General features: G+C 47.1%; 1 protein-coding gene across 1 annotated transcript; it reads left to right on the top strand.

The window, feature by feature from the left end:
- Positions 1–461: 461 nt before the first annotated feature.
- Cdc37 (cell division cycle 37, HSP90 cochaperone) lies at positions 462–22,755 on the top strand. Its single transcript, XM_004667450.2, has 8 exons — positions 462–649; positions 11,394–11,669; positions 11,953–12,061; positions 12,142–12,257; positions 12,345–12,467; positions 19,591–19,773; positions 19,883–19,954; positions 22,189–22,755. The coding sequence occupies exons 1-8, from the start codon at positions 548–550 to the stop codon at positions 22,342–22,344; spliced, it is 1,137 nt and encodes a 378-aa protein (XP_004667507.1). The 5' UTR covers positions 462–547; the 3' UTR covers positions 22,345–22,755.
- Positions 22,756–23,591: the final 836 nt, after the last annotated feature.

Genomic DNA, 23,591 nt, shown 5'->3' with positions numbered 1-23,591 from the left:
CCGAGCCCGAGGCGGAACCTCAGTCACCTGCCACCCAGGGCCAGCGCTGCACGGCGTCACTTTGATCTTCCCAGGATAGGAAGCCGTGGGAATGGGAAGGATTCTCTAGCCCGCGAGCACGGCTCGGCGCCCGGCCTCGGAGCGGGGCCGAGTCTTCTAGCTCGGGTCCCGCCTGCCTTCGTGGGCTCGGGCTGGCGTGGCCCGGAGGGCTCTTCCCCTCCTCCGCTGTCCCCTGGGTCCACCTCAGACGCTCATCGCCGGGGGCAGGAGAGAAGGTCTCGTTTGTTCACCAAGGAGGTGCAGAAAAGTGCCGGGGCTCCACCGACCCCAGTTTCGGCGGGAAAACCCGCGACTCCTCACCCTGGCGCCGGCCCTTTAAGAAGTACCCGGTTGCCAGGGCCGCCGCCGCCGTTACTGAGGACGTGGCGTCACGCGCGGACGGGCGGAGGCCGGGCGGAAGCGGAAGGGGCGGGGCTCCGCGAGCCGATTCTCTGGCGCCGCGGCCCCTGCTACCCCGAGCCGGAGCGGGCTGGGCCGCCGAGGCAAGATGGTGGACTACAGCGTGTGGGACCACATCGAAGTGTCGGATGATGAAGACGAGACGCACCCCAACATCGACACGGCCAGCCTCTTCCGCTGGCGGCACCAGGTAGAGCGTGCGCACTCATCCCCTTCCCCCCACTCCCAGGACCCCGCACTAGAGTTCTGATCTCTAGCTGCCCCGCGACCCCGTGATTGACATCTGAGATTCCCATCTCACAATTTGGACTTTTCCACTCAATTCCTAGACTCCAGTACGACTGGGATCCTGAATCCCTGCCCGCCATGTCTGAGATCTCCCCGAGCTTTCTACGTGGGACTTCCTATTGACTCTTAAGAGCTTCTTCATACTCTAGACTTTGAAACAGACCCTTGGGGGCGCCTCCATAAACCTGCCTGCGACTTTTCATTTACACGAACTAGACTTTCTCAGAGTCTGCCCGCCAAATTCTGTTGGATGGTCCCTAACCGTATGGATAATGCCCACTTGTTATTTAGGGTCTCCAAGCAGACTTTCCCACAACTCTGAGAGTCCTCATTATTTTTGATTCTGTCCTTGAAACTGTTTTCCGGGGACTTGACCAGATATACTCGTACAGATCCTTGATCCAGACACCCTCACTCGTCCAAACTGAAGTAGAAACTGTATCTCACGCCCTGATTCTTGCTCCTGGCTTGGGGGCCTCAATCCCCTCCCAGGATCCCCTTCTTAGAGTGGAAACTCATGCCTCACTAGAGACCTCAGTTCCACCTAGCCTTTGAATTTTAGAACCTGTTCCTCTAAAGATGAGATTTTCAGCTCCAAAGGATTTAGCCTTACCTCCTCTAGCCCCCATTTTTCATTACTCCAGCTTCCGGCCTGACCAGAACTACTCCCATAGTCTTGTAGACCCCCATCACCGCTCACCCCTCTGGTTTACTGTATGAGCTTTGGCCAGCCATGAAAACCCAAATGTTAGGACCCCAAACTCAGATTGCTTTACTTCTGTTCCCAGCCTAATCTGGGGTTCAGATTGTCCCTATATAACCCAGACACCCTCTTGGTCTAACTCCAAAATCAGTATGCTTGCCAGGCATGGTGCATAGTGACACACACCTGTAATCCCAACTCTTGGGAAGTGGAAGCAAGTGAATCAGGCATTCTCATGTACATAGTGGATTTAGGCCAGTTTGCTGTACATATGATCCGGTGTTTAAAAAAAAAAAAAAAACAGGACTGGAGGACTGGAGAGATGGTTTAGCAGTTCAGGCACTTGCCTGCAAAGCCAAAGGACCCAGGTTCGGTTCCCCAGGACCCACATAAGCCAGATGCACAAGGTAGCACATGCATCTGGAGTTTGTTTGCAGTGGCTAAAGGCCCTAGTGTGCCCATTCTTTCTATCTGCCTCTTTCTCTCTCAAATAAATAAAACAAAACAGGGGTAGGGGGATGTAGCTCAGCTAGTGCTTGCCCAGCATGCAGGAAAGCCCTGGGTTCCATCCCCAGAACAGCATAAAAATCTTTAATGCCAGCACTCAGAAGACAGAGGTATAAGGATCATTGTGAGCTCCAGGCCACCCTGAGACTACATAGTGAATTCTGGGCCAGCCTCAGCTAGAATGAGACCCTACCTCAAAAAAACAAACAGCAACAACAACAAACCTAAGTGGCCATACATGTAATCTCAGCACTTGGAAGGTGGAGGCAGGAGGAACAGAAGTTCAAGATCATCCTCAGCTACATAGTGTATTTAAATTTAACTTTCTTTTTTAAATGTTTATTTATTTATTTGAGGGTGACAGACACAGAAAGAAAGAATGGGCACCCTAGGGCCTCCAGCTGCTGAAAACGAACTCCAGGACATGTGCACCCCTTGTGCATCTGGCTAACATGGGTCATGGGGAATCAAGCCTCGAACCGGGGTTCTTAGGTTTCACAGGCAAGCGCTTAACTGCTAAGCCATCTCTCCAGCCCTCACTACACATTTTTTAAGTCTAGCTACAACAGACCCTCTCAGATCAGACCTTAGGACCCGGGCTGTAAGTGACCTATGCCCTATCACTCCTTTTCCTGCCAGCAGTTCCCTCAAGCCAGTAGGATGGTTCTAAGACCTAATGGTGAGCTGGAGGTGTGGTTCAGTGAACTTTCCAAGACATTAACAAGCTTCTAGAAGATCCTTTCTGATCCTTTTCAGATAACAGCATCAGTTCCTATATCAGGATGCCAGTCCCACCTCCAGATTTTCTAGGCTCCCTAGGTAGACCTGTCAGGCAAACCAGTGGAGTGTGGGTAGAAAGTTCTAGCACTTCTATTTCTTGCTGTGTGTAATAATCTATTATGAAATATTTAAGACCTCCGCAAAGCTCTGAAGTCTTATTCTTGGGAACACCTATTTCTGTTACACAAAGAGGTTAATCTTACTACTGTGTGGAAAACAGTTTTGACTTGCTGGGTGGGAGGCCACCCTTCTCCTGGCACAAAACCAATGCCTAATCTGCTGCTGTGGCTACAGTGGAAAGGAGGGGAGGCAGGGGTCCTCAGTGCCTCCACCCAAGCTCCAAAACCAGCAAGCTTGCCCTGGACTCTGATGGGGTGAGGCTCAGAGCCTTCTAGCAGAGGCCTGACCACCAAGGTTCAGATTCTAGCACTTTTGTATTTGTGGGGAGCCCTGAGACTTGCAGGAGCCTGACTGTTCTGTGCTTGTCTCCCTATCCAAGAATACGAGTAGGATCCATGCACCACCTTCCATTGTGATGAGGTTGGCCTTGCTTAATTTAGCATCTATAACAGAACAGTCTTGGGGCAGGAATTATTTTATTTATTTAGAGCAAGAGAAGGGGAGAGAATGAGAATGGGTGCACCAGGGCCTCTAGCCACTGCAAACAAACTCTAAACAAATTTGCCACCTAGTGCAGCTGGCATTACTTGGGTACTGGAGAATTGAACCTGGGTTCAATACTTTCAAAATACTTTTCAAGCATATGTCTTAAACTCTGAGCCATCTCTCCAACCCCAGTAATTATTATTGTTATCATTATTTCTTTCTTGTTGTTTTATTTGTCTTGTTGTTGCAGTAGTAGTTTGAGGGTAAGGTATCACTCTAGCCTAGGCTGACCTAGAATTGCCTATGTATTCTCAGGCTGGCCTCAAACTCACTCCAGTCCTCCTACCTCTGTGCCACCATACCAAGCTTATTTGTCTATTTTACATGTGCATATGTGCATGCCTGTGGGCCCACATATATATAAAAATGTGTGTGTGTGTGAGAGAGAGAGAGAGAGAGAGAGAGAGAGAGAGAGGTTTAAATCAGGTGTCCACTTTAATCACACTCTACCTTATTTACTGAGTCTGGGTCTCTCACTGAACCTGGAGCTAGCTGGCAAGCCCTAGGGATCCTCCTGTCACTGCCTCCCCAGCATTGAGATTACAGTGTATGCCACTGCACCTGGCTTTTATGTGGATGCTGACGATCCAAGCTCAGGCCCGCCCATCTGCATGGCAAGGCTTTACTGAGACTGAACACCACCCTGCCCTCTGCTTGTACTTTGAAATATTTTATTTATATGAGAGAGAGAAAGAGAGGCAGATAGCAACAATGGGCCTGCCAGGGCTTCTGCCACTGCAAACAAATTCTAGACTTATGCTCTACTTTGTGTATCTGGCTTTTCGTGGTACTGAGGAATCAAACTGGGGTCCTTAGGTTCTGCAGATAAGTGCCTTAATGGCTGAGCCATCTCTCCAGTCTCTTCTGGTACTTTAAAAAACAGATTCCAGCCTGGGTGTGGTAGGACATGCTTGAAATCCCAGCACTTGGGAAGTAGAGGGAGGTGGATCAGGAAGTCCCGCCAGCCTCAGCTACATCGTAAGGCTAAGGGCAGCTGTGATTACTTGAGATCCTGTCTCAAAAACCATCAAGGGCTGGGGAAATGGCATAGTGGTTAGGGTGTTTGCCTCCAAAGCCTAAGGACTCTGGTTCAATTCCCCAGGACCCACATAAGCCAGATGTACAAGGGGGCACATGCATCTGGAGTTCATTTGCAATGGCTAGAGGTCCTGTCATGCCCATTCTCTTTTTCTCACTATCTGCCTCTTCCTCTTTCTCTCAAATAAATAAATAATTTTTTAAAAAAGATAAAAACCATCAAGGCCAGGCATGGTGGTTTATGTCTTAATCCAAGCACTTGGGAGTCAGAGATAGGAGGATCACTGTGAGTTCAGCGCCACCCTGAGACTACATAATAAATGAGGTTAGCCTGGGCTAGAGCAGCAAGACCCTATCCAAGGAATACAAAAAATAAACAAAAAGACAGAGTGAGTTCCAGGACATCCTGGATTACAATGAGACCCTGCCTAGTTGGAGGGTTAGGGGTGCAGGGGCAACCAACAACTAACTAACAATATAATTGTTGAACAAGATGATTTCCAGTAGAGCCTGGTGTTACCTGCCTGTAAATCCAACTCCTCAGGAAATCACAAGTTCAAGGCTTAGTGAGACCTTGTCTCAAAAAGTGAAAAAAAAAAAAAAAGGCCGTGCGTGGAAGCACCTTTAATCCCAGTATCCCACCCAGTACTTGGGAGGCAGGTAGGAGGATCTCCATGAGTTCAAGGCCACCCTCCCTGAGATGACATAGTGAATTCCATGTCAGCCTGGGCTAGAGTGAGACCCTACCTTGAAAAAAAGAAAAAGGCTGGGATGTAGCTCAGTGGTAGGACACATAATGTGTGTGAGACCCTGGGTTTCAGTTCCTAGTACTGCTAAAACAAATTCTATAATGTTATAAAGGGAACAAGGAGGTCTCCCCAGCCCAAGCTTATGGACTCTGGCCAGATTTGCCATTTGTGGCTTTTGTCTGGCTCCTTCCAGTGAGCTGTTTGTTGAGGTTGTGCCATCCTTGGTTTCCCTGACTCTAAGGCAGGAGGACAGTGACACCATACCTTTCTGTTTCCCATTCTTCTGTCCAGGCCAGCTTGCTACAGCCCCTCTGGGGAACATGTGAAGACTGGGCCCTGAGGCTATTGCCTTTGCCAGTGCCATGGGCCCTTTTTTTAGCTTTGGCTTCCCTAGTGGCCACTCAGAGGACACTGAGGAGAGTGGTGGCCATGCAGCTGAAGCCAGCAGCTTAGTCACTGCCTGCTGCTTCCTGGGGGCCACCATGGTGCTGACCTGAGAGTCCCTTGGTGAATATGAAGAAAGCTCCAAAGGGACAGGGGCCCATTGTAGGGACAGGGAAGTGATGGCCCTGAGCTGCCCTCCTTCCCTTCTTTCCCTTTTCTTCTCTTTCCCACTTCTTTACTTGTCGTCCCCCCCTCTCCTCTCCTCTCCTCTCCTCTCCTCTCCTCTCCTCTCCTCTCCTCTCCTCTCCTCTCCTCTCCTCTCCTCTCCTCTCCTCTCCTCTCTACTGTCTGTCCCTCACTGCCTCCCTCTGTCTCCCTCCCTTCTTCCTTTCCCTCTCTCTCTCCTTTCCTTCCTTCTGTCTGTCTTCCTTCTTTCCTCCCTCCCTTCTCTCTATTTTTCTCTTGAGGCAGGATCTCACTGTAGCCCAGGGTGACCTGGAACTCACTCTATAGCCCCAGGCTGGCCTCAAACTCATAGGGATCCTCCTACCTCTGCTTCTCCAATGCTAGGGTTAAAAATGAGAGCCACTGGGCCTTTAATCCCAGCACAGGCAGGTTGAAGTAGGAGGATCACTGTGAGTTCAAGGCCAGCCTGAGACTACATACATAGCAAATTCCAGGTCAGCCAGGGCTAGGGCAAGATCCTACCTTGAAAAACAAAACAACAACAAAAAGTGAGAGCTGTCATATGTGGCTTTCTTTCTTTTTTCCTTCCCTCTTTCCCTTGCTTCCTCAGGGTCTCCTGAAACCACTGTGGCTGGGATGACTTGAGTGTGTCACCACACCTAGCTAACTGCTTTTCTTCTTTCTTCCTTCTCCTCCATTTTTTTTTTTGTTTGTTTGTTTGTTTGTTTTATCCCAGTAGGGTCTTATCTAGCCCAGGCTGACCTGAAATTCACTATGTAGTCTCAGGGTGGCCTTAAACTCATGGCGATCCTACTACCTCTGCCTCCTGAGTGCTGAGATTAAAGGTGTGAGCCACCATACCTGGCTAAAATATTTTATTTATTTATATATTTATTTATTTGAGAGAGAGAGAATGGTTGTGCCAGAGCCTCCAGCCCCTGTGAACAAATTCTAGACACATGTGCCACCTTGTGCATCTGGCTTATGTGGGTCCTGAGTCTTTTGGCTTTGCAGGCAAGTATCTAAGCCATTTCTCCGGCCCTTTTGTTGTTGTTGTTGTTGATTAATTAGTTTATTTATTTGAGGGTGACAGAGAAAGAGGCAGAGAGAGAATGGGTGCGCCAGGGCCTCCAGCCACTGCAAACTAACTCCAGATGCGTGCGCCCCCTTGTGCATCTGGCTAAAATGGGTTCTGGGGAATCAAGCCTTGGATCAGGATCCTTAAGTTTCACAGGCAAGTGCTTAACCACTAAGCCATCTCTCCAGCCCCTTTTTTCTTTTTTTTTTTGTTTATCGAGGTAGGGTCTCACTCTAGTCCAGGCTGACCTGGAATTCACTATAGAGTCTCAGGGTGACCTCGAACTTACAGTGATCCTCCTACCTCTGCCTCCCAAGTGCTGGGATTAAAGGCGTGCGCCACCATGCCCGGCATTTTTTTTTTTTTCTTTTCAAAATTTTTCTTTCATTAACAACTTCCATGATTATAAAGAAATATCCCATGGTAATACCCTCCCTTCCCCCACTTTCCCCTTTGAAACTCCATTCTCCCCATCTCAATCAGTCTCTCTTTTATTTTGATGTCATCATCTTTTCCTCCTATTATGATGGTCTTGTGTAGGTAGTGTCAGGCACTGTGAGGTCATGGATATCCAGGCCATTTTGTGTCTGGAGGAAGCACATTGTAAGGAGTCCTACCCATCCTTTGGCTCTTACATTCTTTCCACCACCTCTTCCACAATGAACCCTGAGACTTGGAAGGTGTGATAGAGATATTGCAGTGCTGAGCACTCCTGTCACTTCTTCTCAACATCATGATGTCTTCTGAGTCATTCCAAGGTCACTGCCATCTGAAAAGAAGATTCTCTACCAAAAATGTAGCATTAATATAAGGGTATGAACATTAAGAGAAGTGCTTACTGCAGCCCTTTAAAAAAACCATTTTATTATTTATTTGAGAGAGACAGAGAGAAATTGGCAGGGAGAGAGAGAGGGAATTTTTTTGATTTTTCGAGGTAGGATTTTAACTCTAGCCCAGGCTGACCTGGAATTCACTATGTAGTGTTAGGGTAGCCTTGAACTTATGGCCATCCTCCTACCTCTGCCTTACGAGTGCTGGAATTAAAGGTGTGTGCCTGTTGCAGTCCGGTTCGCATTGCTGGTAGAAATCACCCAACCAAGAGTAGCTTCTGGGAAAAAGAGGTTTATTTTGGCTCACAGGCTTGAGGGGAAGCTTCACGATGGCAGGGGAAAACGATGGCATGAGCAGAGGGTGGACATCACCCCCTGGCCAACATAAGATGGAACACAGCAACAGGAGGGTGTGCCAAACACTGGCATGGGGAAACTGGCTATAAAGCCCATAAGCCCACCCCCAACAATACACTCCCTCCAGGAGGCATTAATTCCCAAATCTCCATCAGCTGGGAACCTAGCATTCAGAACACCTAAGTTTATGGGGGACACCTGAATCAAACCGCCACAGTGCCATTACACCCAATTCTTTTATCTTGATGTCATCATCTTTTCCTCCTATTATGAGAGTCCTGTGTAGGAAGTACCAGGCATTGTGAGATCATGGATATTCAAGCTATTTTGTATCTGGAAGACTACATTGTAAGCAGTCCTACTCTTCCTTTGGCTCTTATATTCTTTCCTCCACCTCTTCCACAAAGGACCCTGGAGACTTGGAGGGCGTAATAGATACGTTTCAGTGCGCAACACTCCTCTGTTCACTTCTCAGCCCTATGGCGACTTTTGAGTCATCCCAGAGGACACCGCCATCTGAAAAGAGAAGCTTCTCTAACCCAAAAATGAGACTAGTATTAATATATGAGTATGAATGTGAAGGGAAATGCTTACTGGACAGTTTAGTAATATATACATAATATAATAATAATATATACATTTCGCTAGACACCAGCAAACATTGCACCACTAGGGCTCATGACCTCTCCTTTCATAGGTGTTTGTTACTAGGAATGTATTCCCTCCTGTGGTTGGTTCCCCCATAGCAGACATGCCACTATTGTACCCATGGGCTCATTTGGCCTGACTGGCCCAACCTAAGGCTTGCAGTATCCATTGTAGTTTATCTCCACTGATGACTTCTCTCTCCCATACAACTGCATGCAATGTAGCTTTTTCCAGCTTTCTGTCTATAGGGAGGAGGTCTTCAGCTCAGCTCCAGCAGGACTTCTCAGTGGCCTTGCAGCCCAATCATGTGGAGTCTTCAGCAGTAAGGCCTTACTATCTATTCCTGGTGGGAAACCGAGAGCCTTGGCAATGATCTATAATGTTTTGGGGGCATCAGGGACCTCCCTGGCCAACAACTCACTGGAAGGTATCCAGTCCCTGACACTGAAATTTTTCTCATAACAATCCATGGCTTGTAAGTATGCTATAATCAAAAAAAAAAAAAGTTTCCATACAGCTTATTCATGCCATCCATTTTTTTAAATTTATCTTCTTTATTTATTTGAAAGAAAGAGGTAGAGAGAGAGTGAAAGAGAATGGGCACGCCAGGGCCTCCAGCCACTGCATATGAACTCCAGATGCATGTGCCTCCTTGTGCATCTGGCTTACATGGGTCCTGGGGAATTGAACCAAGGTCCTTTGTCTTTGCAGGCAAACACCTTAACCACTGAGCCATCTTCTCCAGCCCAATACTCTCCCCCCTCCCCCCAGAAGTATGGTTTCATTCTAGCCCAGGCTGACCTGGAATTCACTATGTAGCCTCAGGGTGGCTTCGAACTCATGGTGCTCCTTCTATCTCATCCTCTCAAGTGCTGGAATTAAAGGTGTGCACCCCAGCACCTCCCCTGGCTTTCAAAGTAGGTTTAATTTGCATGTCTCTGATAGTTAAAGATGTAGGGTCTTACTCTAGCCCAGGCTGACGTATAATTCACTCTGTATTCTCAGGGGGCCTCGAACTCCTATCTCTGCCTCCCGAGTGCTGGGATTAAAGGCGTGCGCTACCACACCAGCTCGTTATTTCTATTTCCTTACTCATCTCTTGTATTGACTGCTTTATTTCATTAAGTTGGTTTCCTGTGTTCTCTTGGGATTCCTTCAGGAGGTTGTTTCTTTTAACATAGAGATAATAATTTTTTTTAAATCTTTGTCAGGCATTATATCTGAATCTATCTCACTGGAGGTCATGGTCTGATATATGCACATCTGTAACTCCAGTCATGCTGAGGAGAGCAGAGGCCGGAGAATAGCAAGTTCCAGAATCTGTGTGATACTCCATCTCAAGAAAACTTGTGCTGAGCAATGGAAGGGGACTTCTAGTGCTTGCCTCTGTGTTTGTGCATGGAGCACTGCCTCTGCAGATACATGTGTGTGCACCATGAGAAGTTAGGGCTGGACTGTGCAGTGTTAGCCAGTACATGGTACACATGGACAGGCCTGAAAACTCAGCATTTAGTCACATGGCCTGATGGTCCCAGAGTGGATCTTGGGGACACTTGGAGAAAACTGTGTGGAAGCTGAGAGGAGTTGTCCTACAGAGGAATCTGGTGACTGGAATAGACCAGATAGGATGTTGGAAAGGGCTGTAGCCAGAGACAGATTTCAGACACACACACACACACACACACACACACACACACACACACACACACACACACCGCCCATAGCCTTAGAGTGTGGGTGAGAGGGTCAATGTTTAAGGCATTGGCACTCCTCTGGGCTAAGCCAGCTGCTGTAATAGAGCAGGCCAAGGGCTGAGGGAGCTGATGAGGACCAAAATGAAGTAGTGAAGGTAGGCTACCCCCCAGCTGTGTGGGGAAGAGGAGTTATGTCCTGTGATGGGAGCAGGCAGGTGGCTGCCACTGAGATCCAGGTGTGAGCTCTGTAGACATGAAAACGAGTCCAGGAGGTAGAGCTGCAGGTCAGAGATAGGGCTTCTCATGAAGGAGAGTTGTTCTGCAGGGTAAGACGCTGAGTTCCCATTTTGCCATGGAGTTTGAGGTGTTTGTAGGAGTTTAGACAGAGATAGCTTAGGATATAAGGGAAGGGGGTCCCAATGTAGTCTGAGAGTGGGGACTGGTCTAGCATCTCATTACTGTGGGTTGGTTTGTTCGGTTTTTTGGTTTTTTTTTTCCTCCAGCACTGGTGATGAGACCCAAAGCTTCCAGCTCTACTGATGAGCCCTAAATTTTATGTCAAGACAGCGTCTCACTGAATTGCCCTGATAGGCCTTGAACTCCTGATCCTCCAGCTTCAGTCTCCTGAGTCCTAGAATTAAGAGTTCTTGAGCCCACGCCTTTACTCCCAGCATTCAAGAGGCAGAGGTAGGAGGATTACTCTGAGTTCGAGGCTACCCTGAGACTACACAGTGAATTCCAGGTCTGCCTGGGCTAGAGTGAGACCCTACCTCGAAAAACCGAACAAAAAGGAAAGAGAGAGAGAGAGAAAGAACCCCTCCTCCCCAAAAAGGTGAGGCAAATAAGGTAACGCCAGGGCTGTGCTCTTGAGTGGAAGAGGACCACTGAGGCTGTGTCTGCTGACTCCAGGTGCCCTGACCGGTATGAGAAGTAAGGGTGGAAGCTGGTCGGCCAGGACACAAAGACTGGGAGCCCCCACTAGGGTTGTTTCCTGAAAGCTGTTTGCTGCCTGCCCCTGCCCATCAGGCCCGGGTGGAGCGCATGGAGCAATTCCAGAAGGAGAAGGAGGAGCTGGACCGAGGCTGTCGGGAGTGCAAGCGCAAGGTGGCCGAGTGTCAGCGGAAGCTGAAGGAGCTGGAGGTGGCTGAGGGCGGCCAGGCAGAGCTGGAGCGGCTGCAGGCTGAGGCTCAGCAGCTGCGCAAGGAAGAGCGGAGCTGGGAGCAGAAGCTTGAGGAGATGCGCAAGAAAGAGAAGAATATGCCCTGGAATGTGGACACACTCAGCAAAGATGGCTTTAGCAAGGTGTGTGCTGGGTTCTATCCCCAATATTCCCACGTTTTTTGTAAATCATACCATGGGAGATGGGTGAGGTAGGGAGGATATTCTGGGGGTCAAGGCTGATGTAGCACCCCATCAGTCCCCTCTGATCTGCCCGAAGGCCCATGGTCATGCTCCTGCCACTTTGATGCACCTAGCGCAGCCACCAGCACCTCTGTGGACCGGATGGGCGAGGAGGCCACGGCCCCCGCGCTCTGGGCGCTCTGCAGCCGGGTCCCAGCCCACTTCCCCTCTCACCCTGTCACAGAGTATGGTCAATACCAAGCCTGAAGAGGTGGAGGAAGACTCTGAAGAAGTGAGGGAGCAGAAACACAAAACATTTGTGGAGAAGTATGAGAAACAGATCAAACATTTTGGTAAGTTCTGCATGAGGCTCCAAGTGGGAGGCAGGGCCCTTTTACCTTCCAGGACCTTTCCAATACCTCCCTGCTTTTAGGCATGCTCCACCGCTGGGATGACAGCCAGAAGTACCTGTCTGACAATGTCCACCTCGTATGTGAGGAGACAGCCAACTACCTGGTTATCTGGTGCATTGACCTAGAAGTAGAAGAAGTAAGTGGAGTCTGGGGCTGTGGAAAGGCCCTTCCCTGGGGTCACCACCTGGTAATGCCATGACTCTTTGTACCCTCCTCCTTGCAGAAGTGCGCACTCATGGAGCAGGTGGCCCACCAGACCATGGTCATGCAGTTCATCCTGGAGCTAGCCAAGAGCCTGAAGGTGGACCCCCGGGCATGCTTCCGCCAGTTCTTCACTAAGATTAAGGTATGAGCCCCTCCCAGCAGAGCATCCCATAGTCTGGGGGAGACAGATGTGTGCTCACACCCACTCAGGACCCTGTAGTCTGAACATACGTCAGGAAAGCTTGGGTGTGATGGAAAGGTAACAAGCGATAGGGTGACACCTGGTTGGGTTATTTATTTATTATTTGATGTGTGTGGTATACACACATTACCCATGTTCACACGTGTGGAAGCCAGAGGAAGATATCAAGTGTTCACCATCACTATTCTGCCTTACTGCACTGAGACACTCCCTGAGGACCCTGTTTTTCTGCTAGATTGGTTGACCAGGGAGCCCCAGTGATCCTCCTGTCTGCAACCCACTCAGTACTGATGTTACAGGTTCACAGGGCTGTGCTGTTTTTAAAAAGCATTTTATTTATTTCCAAATTGGAGAGGTAGGGAGAGAATGGGTATGCCAGGGCCTCTAGCCACTGCAAACAAACGTCAGATGAATGTGTCACTTTATGCATCTGGCTTCATTTGGGTACTTTATTTGGGTACTAGGGAATTGCTTGCAGGCAAGCACTTTAATTCAGTCATCTCTCTAGCCCTCATGCTAGGGAATTAAATTCAGGTCCTCAAATTGTGCAGAAAGTGCTCTTAAATTTTTGTTTTTCCAGTTAGCGTCTCACTGTAGCCCAGGCTGACCTGGAATCCACTTGGTAGTCTCCGGGTGGTCTCGAACTCACAGCAGTCCTCCTTCCTCTACCCCCCAGATGCTGGGATTAAACGCATGAATCACCACGCCCAACTCAGGTTATTTATTTATTTTTATTGACGATTTCCATAATTGTAAACAATATCTCATGGTAATTCCTTCCCTACCCCCACTTACACCTTTGAAACTCCACTCTCCATCATATACCCTCCCCCTCCAAATCAGTCTCTCTTTAATTTTGATGTCATGATCTTTTCCTCCTGTTATGATGGTGTTATGTAGGCAGTGTCAGGCACTGTGAGGTCATGGATATCCAGGCCATTTTGTGTCTGGAGGAGCATGTTGTAAAGAGTCCTACCCTTCCTTTGGCTCTTACATTCTTTCCACCACCTCTTCCACATGGACCCTGATATATGATAGAGATATTTCAGTGCTGAGTACTCCTCTGTCTCTTCTTAGGACCATGGTGCCTTCTGAGTCATCCCAAGGTCATTGCCATCAGAAAAGAGAAGCTTCTCTAACCAAAAGTGAGAGTAGCATTAATATATGTGTATGAGCATTGAGAGAAGTGCCTACTGGGAAGTTTGGTAAGCATCGTGTATACATTTAGGCAGACACTAGCTGATGTTACAGCCCTAGGGCTCATGACTACCCTTGTTGTAGATTTTCAGTATCAGGGGTGTGTATTCCCTCCCATGGAGCGGGCCTCCAGTCCAATTGGAGAACAACTAGTTACCCACTAACAGACATGCCACTATTGCACCCATTGGCTTATTTAGCCTGGCTGGCCTATTTGAAGTCTTGCAATCTCCACTGGTGATTTCTCTGTTTCACATTGAACTGCAAGCAGCATGGCTTTTTCCAGCTTTCCTTTTTTTTTTTTTTTTTTTTTTTGGTATTTAGAGGTAGGGTCTCACTCTAGTCCAGGCTGACCTGGAATTCATTATGTAGTCTTAGGGTGGCCTTGAACTCATGGTGATCCTCCTACCTCTGCTGGGATTAAAGGCGTGCGCCACCACGCCCGGCTTTTTTTCCAGCTTTCTATCAGATGGTCTACAAGGAAGAAATTTTCAGTTCAGCTCCAGCAGGATTTCTCTGACCTTGCAGCCCAAGTATGTGGAGTCTTCAGCAATAGGGTCTTACCATCTATTCCTGGTGGGAAACCAAGGGCCTCGGGAATGGCCTGTTATGTTTTGGGGTATCAGAGACCTTCCTGACCAACAACTCACTGGAAGGTATCCCATCCCCAGCACTGAAAATTTTCTAATGACAATCTATGGCTCCCAAGTGTTCAAGTGTCCAAAAAAGTAGGTTTCCATATGACTTACTTACATACTCTTAGATTCTGATTAGCCCTCCGTCTACATTTCCTTTATTCAGTCTCTTCCCCTGACCTCACTTGGGCCTTTTCACTCCCATTAATCTGTTCTTCTACTTACATATATACAACACCATCCTATTAAGTACCCCCCTCCCTTCCTTTCTCTTCCTTTTATATGTGCTTTCAAGCTTACTGGCCTCTGCTACTGAGTTTTATTCCTACTCATATAGAAGTCCAATCGTTTGTAGCTAGGCTCCAGATATGAGAAAGAACATGTGACATTTGGCTTTCTGGGCCTGGGTTACCTCCCTAAGTATAATACTTTCCACACCCATCTATTTTCATGCAAATTTCATAACTTTATTTTTCTTTACCACTGAGTAGAACTCCATTGTATAAATGTGCAGTATCTTAATTATCCACTCAGTTGAGGGACATCTAGGCAGGTTCCATTTCCCAGCTATTGTGAATTGAGCAGCAATAAACATGGTTGAGCAAGTATCTCTGAGGTAGTGAGATGAGTCCTTAGGATATATGCCTGGGAGTGCTATAGCTGGGTCATATGGTAGATCTGTTTTTAGCTGTCTTAGGAACCTCCACACTGATTTCCACAATGACTGGACCAGATTGTATTCCCACCAACAGTGTAGAAGGGTTCCTCTTTTTCCACATGTTCGCCACCATTTATGGTCATTTGTTTTCATGATGGTGGCCAATCTGACAGGAGTGAGATGGGATCTCAACGTAGTTTTATTTAATCTGCATTTCCCTGATGACTAGGGATATAGAACAGTTTTTAGATGTTTATACGTCATCTGTATTTCTTCTTTTGAGAACTCTCTATTTAGTTCCATAGCCCATTTTTTAAAATATTTTATTTTTATTTATTAATTTGCGAGAGAGATAAACAGAAATAGGCAGGTAGAGAGAGACAGAGAGAGAATGGGTATGCCAGGGCCTCCAGCCACTGCAAATAAACTCCAGATGTGTCTACCCCTTGTGCATCTGGCTTACATGGTTCCTGAAGAGTCAAACCTGGGTCCTTTGCCTTTGAAGGCAAGCTCCTTTACCACTAGGTCATCCTTCTAGCCCCATAGCCCTTCTTTTTTTTTTTTTTTGTTTTTTGTTTTTTGTTTTTGTTTTTCGAGGTAGGGTCTCACTCTATCCCAGGCTGACCTAGAATTCACTCTGAAGTCTTAGGGTGGCCTCAAACTCACAGCGATCCTCCTACCTCTGCCTCCCGAGTGCCTGGACTAAAGGCATGTGCCACCACGCCTGGCCCCCATAGCCTGTTTTTTAATTGGTTTGTTTGATTTCTTATTAGTTTTTTGAGTTCTTTGTATATCCTAGATATTAATCCTCTATCAGATGCATAGATGGCAAAGATTTTCTTCCATTCTGTAGGTTACCTCTTTGCTCTGTTCACAGTGTCTTTTGCCACACAAAATCTTTACTATTTCATGAGGTCCCAGCGGTTAATGTGTGGTTTTATTTCCTCAGAAATTGGGGTTATATTCAGAAAGTCTTTGCCAATACCAATATGTTGAAGGGTTTTCCCTACTTTTTTTCTCTAGCAGTTTTAGAGATTAAGGTCTTTGATCCATTCGGACCTAAGTCTTGTGCTTGGAGAAAGATAAGGATCTGTTTTCATCCTTCTACAGATACATATCCAATTTTCCCAGCACCATTTGCTGAAGAGGCTATCTTTTCTCCAATGATTATTTTTGGCCTTTTTGTTGAAGATCAGGTGGCTATAGCTGCCCAGACTTACATCTGGGTCCTCTGTTCTGTTCCATTGATCTATGTGTCTGCTTTTGTGCCAGTACCATGCTGTTTTTGTTACTATGGCTCTGTAGTATAGGTTAATATCAGGTATGGTGATACCACCAGCCTTATTTTTGTTGCTCAAAATTGTTTTAGATATTCGAGGTTTTGTGTGCTTCCAGTTGAATTTTTGGATTGTTTTTCTATTTCCGTGAAGAATGCCATTGGAATTTTGATGGGGATTGCATTAAATGTGTAGATTGCTTTTGGTAAGATTGCTGTTTTTATAATATTGATTCTTGCGACACAAGAACATGGAATGTCTTTCCATTTCCTAGTGTCTTCTGCAGTTTCTTGCTTGAGGGTTTTAAAGTTTTCATTGTAGAGTTACTTCAATTTCTTGGTTAGGTTTATTCCAAGATACTTATTGTTTTTGATGCGGTTTTGAATGGGAGTGATTTTCTGATTTCATCCTGTATGTGTTTGTTGTTAGCATCTAGGAAGGCTACTGGTTTTTGTGTGTTTATTTTGCATCCTGCTACATGGCTATTTGCGTCTTATCAGCTCTTCCATACCTTCATGGAAGAACTAACACCAGTGCTTGTCAAACTTCTCCATTAAATGTAAAAGGAAGGAATCCTACTAGCCTCTTTCTACAAAGCCAGCATCACCCTGATAATAAAACTAGACAAAGATAGAACAAAAAAAGAAAATTACAGACCAATCTCCCTTATGAACATAGATGCAAAAATTCTCAACAAATTTTTGGCAAACAGAATACAAGAATATATCAGAAAGTTCATTCACCCTGACCAAGTAGGCTTTACCCCAGAGATGCAGGGATGGTTCAACATACACAAATTGATAAATGTAATACACTGTATAAATGGACTGAAGGACTAAAATCACATGATCATCTCATTAGATGCAGAAAAGCATTTGACAAAATCCAGCATTCATTTATGATAAAAGTCCTACAGATACTTGGAATAGAAGGTATGTATCTCAATATAATAAAGGCTATTTATGACAAGCCTATAGCCAACATAATACTAAATGGAGAAAAACTTGAAGCTTTACCACTAAAATCAGGAACAAGACAAGGGTGTCCACTGTCCCCACTTTTATTTAATATATTACTAGAAGTCTCAGCCATAGCAATAAGGCAAGAGACATACATAAAAGGGATACAAATTGGAAAGGAAGGGATCAAGTTATCATTATTATTTTTTTTATATATATATTTTGTTCATTATTTATTTATTTATTTGAGAGTGACAGACACAGGGAGAAAGACAGATAGAGGGAAAGAGAGAGGATGGGCGCGCCAGGGCTTCCAGCCACTGCAAACGAACTCCAGACGCGTGCGCCCCCTTGTGCATCTGGCTAACGTGGGACCTGGGGAACCGAGCCTCGAACCGGAGTCCTTAGGCTTCATAGGCAAACGCTTAACCGCTAAGCCATCTCTCCAGCCCAAGTTATCATTATTTGCAGATGACATGATTCTGTACATAAAGGACCCTAAAGACTCTATTAGCAACTGTTAGAGCTGATAAACACCTATAGCCATGTTAGCAGAATACAAAATAAACACACAGAAATCAGTAGCCTTCCTATATGCTAACAACAAACACACAGAGGATGAAATCAGAGAATCACTCCTATTCACAATTGCATTAAAAAATGATTTCGTATTGTATTTAAATAGCAAACAAAAAAGGAAATAAACTTGAAAATTATTTGTCGTCATAAAAATGAAACAAATAGCCGGGCGTGGCGGTGCACACCTTTAATCTCAGCACTCGGGAGGCAGAGGTAGGAGGATCGCCGTGAGTTCAAGGCCACCCTGAGACTACAGAGTTAATTCCAGGTCAGCCTGGACCAGAGTGAGACCCTACCTTGAAAAACATAAAAAAAAAAAAAGAAACAAATATTAAAATATTTATTGTCAAGCAAAAAATAAATAAATAGGTTGCACCTGGTGGCTCACGCTTTTAATCCCAGCACTAGGAGGCAGAGGTAGGAGGATCACCGTGAGTTCAAGGCCACCCTGAGACTACAGAGTTAATTCCAGGTCAGCCTGGACCAGAGTGAGACCCTACCTCAAAAAACAAAACAAAACAAAAAAAGAAACAAATATTAAAATATTTATTGTCAAGCAAAAAATAAATAAATAGGTTGCGCCTGGTGGCGCACGCTTTTAATCCCAGCACTAGGAGGCAGAGGTAGGAGGATTTCTGTGAGTTTGAGGCTACCCTGAGACTACATAATAAATTCCACATCAGCCTGGGCTAAAGTGAGACTCATATCTCAGAAAACCAAAAAATAAAAAATAAAATACCTTGGAATAAACCTAGCCAAGGTAGTGAAGAATCTCTGCAATGAAAACTTCAGGTTATTTATGAGACAGGTCTTTGTGTTAGGACTGGGCACATGTTCAATGTGGACCTTTGTAAAAACAAAGATAGCAAAGGTCCTGATGGTGGTGGAGGGCAGAGTTAGAGATGCCTGAAGGGGTGGGGAGTTTTGTCCTGAGTAGATATTCTTCTGAGATTGGAGAACCTGAGGGCAAAGCTGGTTGTAGGCACAGTCTAAGATGTGACCACATTGGTTGTGAAGTACCTGTGAAAGGACCAAGGATAAGGCTAAATGGGTAAAGTGTTTGTCGTGCAAGCAGAAGGACCTGACTTCAAGTCTCCAGCACCCACATAAAATGCCAGGTCTAAGCTGGGCATGGTGGCACAAGCCTTTAATTCCAGCACTTGGGAGGCAGGGGTAGGAGGGTTGCCATGAGTTCGAGGCCAGCCTGAGACTACAGAGTGAATTCCAGGTCAGCCTGAGCTAGAGTGAGACCTTGCCACAAAAAAAAACAAAACAAAAACAAGGGGGTGGGGCTGGGGAGCCAGGTCTAGGAGAGGTGGAGACAAAAGAATTCTTGGGTTTGCTGGCTAGCCTAATCTGTTATTTGTAGGTTCATGAGAAGCCCTGTATCAAAGAGTAGGAGAGCAATCGAGGAAGACACTCAAAGTCAGCCTCTGGCTGTCACACACATACACACATGAGCACACCACAAAACACGAAGAACAGGACAGAGTACCTATAATCCCTCTACACACTGTATGGCATGGTGTCATGGGTGTGTAGTTGAGGCTGGTGCAGGTAGATGGTTTTTAGTGCATGGGCCTAAAAGGTACCAGGTGGGGGCACTGAGTAAAGGAGAGGGCAAGAAAAGCCTTAAGATGCCCATTGTAGAATTCAGGACCAGACTTAGTGAGGCCCAGAGAGCCTCCAGAGTTAAGCAGGTCTCCCTGACCTGGGGTGGTGGGGTCCTGTCCAGTGTTTGACACCCATTTCCCACAGACGGCTGACCGCCAGTATATGGAGGGCTTTAAGTATGAACTGGAAGCCTTTAAGGAGCGCGTGCGAGGCCGGGCCAAGCTGCGCATTGAGAAGGCCATGAAGGAGTATGAGGAGGAGGAGCGCAAGAAGCGGCTGGGTCCCGGCGGCTTGGACCCTGTGGAGGTCTACGAGTCCCTTCCCGAGGTGTGTCTTTTGGGGTTCCCGGTGGGTGGCGGGTGCCCAGTGAGTGACATCACCAAACAAACACCTCCATGGAGACCCAGCCCTAATCTCAACCCCTCTGTACCCCCAGGAGCTCCAGAAGTGCTTTGACGTGAAGGATGTACAGATGCTCCAAGATGCTATCAGCAAGATGGATCCCACTGTGAGTCCCAGGGCCCTTTGGGGCAAGTTGTGTGTGGGGGCATGTGGGGGTGCATGTGCAATCAGCAGGTGTCCTCCTGCGTTTCTGTATGGAAGAGGCAGGCTCACAACACTGTCCAGCAGGGACACTCGTGTTGATTGAGTACCTATGTACCCAGCATAGTACAGAGGAGCTTACTTTTTCAAACAAACAAACTCCCTGATCTCCAGGATGGCAGAGTTTGCAAGCAAGCTCCTTTAATTCCTTAGTCACACCCCAAGGCCCAAGAAATTGACATTTAAAAAAATTAATTTGGGGCTGGAGGGATGGCTTAGCTGTTAAGGCATTTGCCTTCAAAGCCAAAGGACCCAGGTTCCATTCCCCGGGACCCACATTAGCCAGAAGTACAAGGGGGTGCACGTGTCTGACGTTCATCTGTAGTGTCTGGAGACCCTGGTGTGCCCATTTTCTTTCTTTCTCTCTCTCTCTAATAAATCAATAAAAATAAAATATTTTTAAAAATTTTGGTGGGGTGTGGTAGCGCACACCTTTAATCCCAGCATTCAGGAGGAAGAGGTAGGAGGATTGCCATGAGTTGTAGGCCACCCTTAGATTACATAGTGAATTCCAGGTCAGCCTAAGCTATAGTGAGATCCTACCTGGAAAAACAAAACAACAACAACAACAAAAAAGGGGGCCAGAAACCAGCAACATCTTCAAGCAGAACCTCTGGAGCTCCAACTGCTCTCCGTATACCTTAGAGCTGGACTCAGATCCATCCCCAGGAACATGCCCCTGTAGCAGGAATCTGCCTGCTATGGGCTCAAGTACATTTAATCAAACTGCCTATGTTTATGGGGCCATAGCTTCAAACTACCACATGCCTTTAATCCCAGCTGTCAGGAGGCAGAGTTAGGAGGATCTTTGTGAGTTTGAGGCCAGCCTAGGACTACAGAGTGAATTCCAGCCTGGGCTAAAGTGAGACCCTACCTTAAAAAAAAAAAACACAAAAAGACAAAAAGAGAGAGAGAAAAGACAGCATGTTTATAGTGGAAGCACACACATTTAATCTTAGCATTTGGGAGGCTGAGGTAGGAGGATTGCTGTGAGTATTACCACAAACACCACACATTATGCACATGCAAAAAATAAAGAGGTTGGAGAGTAGCAGTTGGTGGAGAATTTGTAGACCGGGTTCCATCCTCAGCATTGCAGAGAAAAAGAAAATACTTGCTCAGTTTTGTTTTAGACTGACTTTTTTGTTTTTTTTGGAGACAGTGTCTCATATAGCCCAAGCAGAGGCTCAAATTGGCTATGTGGCTAAAGGTGACCTTAAACTTTCTTGCTTGCTTTTTCTTTAATTATTTTATTTATTTATTGGGATGGCAGGGCTCCAGCCACTGCAAACGAACTCCAGACGCATGTGCCACCTTGTGCATCTGGCTTATGTGGGTCCTGGGGAATTGAACAGGAGTCCTTAGGCTTCTCACCTGAGGGCAAGCGCCTTAACTGCTAAGCCATCTCTCCAGCCCCAACCTTAAACTTCTGATCCTCCTGCTTCTACCTCTCAAGTGCTGGGATTTTAAGTGTGTACCATCATGTCTGGTTTATACAGTGCTGGGGACAGAACTAAGAACTGCATACATGTTAGGCAAGCACTCTGCACTGATACATGCCCAACTCTTTTTTTTGTTTGTTTGTTTTGTGGAAGTTTGTTTGTAGTAGGGTCTCATTGTAGCTCAGACTGACCTGAAACTCATTCTAATCCTGGCTGGCCTTCAATTTATAGTAATTCTCCTACCTTAGCCTTCAGAGTATTGAGATTAAAGGTGTGAGCCCCTAGACCTTGCTTTTGTTTTGCTTTAATCCAGGGCTATAGCTGAGGCTGGCCTATGTAGCTGTTAAGATGCCTTGAACTGACTCCTACCTCAGCCTCCCCAGAACCAAGATTCTAGGCCTGGGCCATCACTCCCAGCTTAGGCTTATACTACTTAGTGTAATAAAAATGTTAGAGCTCCATTCCTGGGCTAGGAGCATAAACATTTGCTTAGCATGCACAGCTAAATTGTGGGTCCAATCTGTCACCTTTGATGAGTCCTTCAGCACCATGTGGCTAGTGGCCACATACATTGGTTTGTCCTTTCCAAAGGGGACATTTTTTTTGGATACACCTGGGGAGAGTAAGTGATGGATAGGCTTTAGGGTAGCAGGGAACAGAAGTGCCCAGCCTCACTGGTTTGTTCCTCTTCCCACAGGACGCAAAGTATCACATGCAACGCTGCATCGACTCTGGTCTCTGGGTCCCCAACTCCAAGTCCAGCGAGGCCAAGGAGGGGGAGGAGGCGGGCCCTGGGGACCCATTGCTGGAAACCGCCCCCAAGGCGGGTGATGAGAAAGATGTAAGCGTGTGACCTGTCCCCAGCCACTGCCACCACCCCCAGGCTTCTGTGGGGTTTCTTTACAGAAAACAAAACGTAGACAACATGTCCCCAGCTCCTGACGTCCTCCACTGTCGCTGCTCCTCCTGCCCTGCCCAGCCAGGGGGACCTGCCCTGCTGTTCCTCCTCCACTGGCCCCACTCCCCAGCTCTTGTCTAACTCTTGAGTAGAGGGGCTTCATTGCCTGCAGCTCCCTCCCATCAGCGTTATGCCAAAGTCCCAGGGGTCCGGGAGGGGCAGAGGCTGCCAGGTTGGTCCTCCAGGTTGGGGGTGTGTTCCCAGCCAAGGGGCCCATCCCTTTGGGTCTGTTCCACTGTTCTACTGTCTGGCCTTCTGTTTGGAAAACAGCAATGATGTTTCAATAAAGAAGTTCAGATGCTTGAAGCAAGCAGGTATGCTCTCTTCTGCACAAGATGGAAGAAGACACAAACTTGGGCCCCGGGCCACAGATAACGTGGACTTGCTGCATTGCTGTTCTTCTGCCTTACAGGCCCTATCCTATGCTGTTCCACTACCTGGAGCAGTTTTTCTTCAGTTGCAAAAAAGCCTCAGGGCTGGGGAGATGGCCCATCAGGTACAGAGCCTGTCTTTCAAATGTGAGGGCCTGCCTTACTAGCTCAGTTGGTAGAACATAGACTCTAGACTCATGGTCACATGTGAGGACCTGACCACCCATACAAAAGCCAGGCATCATCCTAGTGCCAGGGAGGCAGAGATGGGAGGATCCTGGGGTAAGTGAATCAGCTCTGGATCCAGGTGAGAAGCCTGTCTCAGCAGATGAGGTGGGAGTGTTAAAGGAAGACACCTAATGCCAACCTGTGGCCTCCATGCCTGCCCACATGCATGAGATTGCATACTTGCATGCATACCCACACAAAGCCTAAATCTTCAGTGTTTCCCTGCCTCCCCAGTCACGGGGGAACAACTTCACCTCCAGAATGGTCCCCAGAATGGTCTAAGCGGATCTGCCTCACTTCCAGGACTGCCTCCTGCCCCAGGCACTGGCCAGGGGCACCTGTAGACCCTTGAGTCAGGGCCCAGCTTCCCTTGAGTCTTTTTGGTTTGTTTTTTTTTTTTTAAATGTGTGAGAGAGAATTGGCGCATCAGGGCCTCCAGCCACTAAAGTTGAACTCCAGACGCATGCGCCCCCTTGTGCTCATGTGTGACCTTGCATGCTTGTGTCACTGTGCATCTGGCTTATGTGGGACCTGGGGAGTCAA

The sequence above is a fragment of the Jaculus jaculus genome, chromosome 2 (genome assembly GCF_020740685.1).
Source record: "Jaculus jaculus isolate mJacJac1 chromosome 2, mJacJac1.mat.Y.cur, whole genome shotgun sequence".
Classification (NCBI taxonomy): Eukaryota; Metazoa; Chordata; class Mammalia; order Rodentia; family Dipodidae; genus Jaculus; species Jaculus jaculus.
The sequence above is the reverse complement of the archived record's forward strand: the minus strand, read 5'-3'. Positions and strand labels throughout refer to the sequence as shown.

What these genes read in the sequence shown, in the direction of transcription:
- Cdc37 (XM_004667450.2), top strand. Translation starts at nt 548, where the DNA reads ATGGTGGACTACAGCGTGTGGGACCACATCGAAGTGTCGGATGATGAA. An exon ending in TCTTCCGCTGGCGGCACCAG is followed by an intron (nt 650 to 11,393) that starts GTAGAGCGTGCG and finishes CCTGCCCATCAG; the next exon opens with GCCCGGGTGGAGCGCATGGA. An exon ending in TTGACCTAGAAGTAGAAGAA is followed by an intron (nt 12,258 to 12,344) that starts GTAAGTGGAGTC and finishes TCCTCCTTGCAG; the next exon opens with AAGTGCGCACTCATGGAGCA.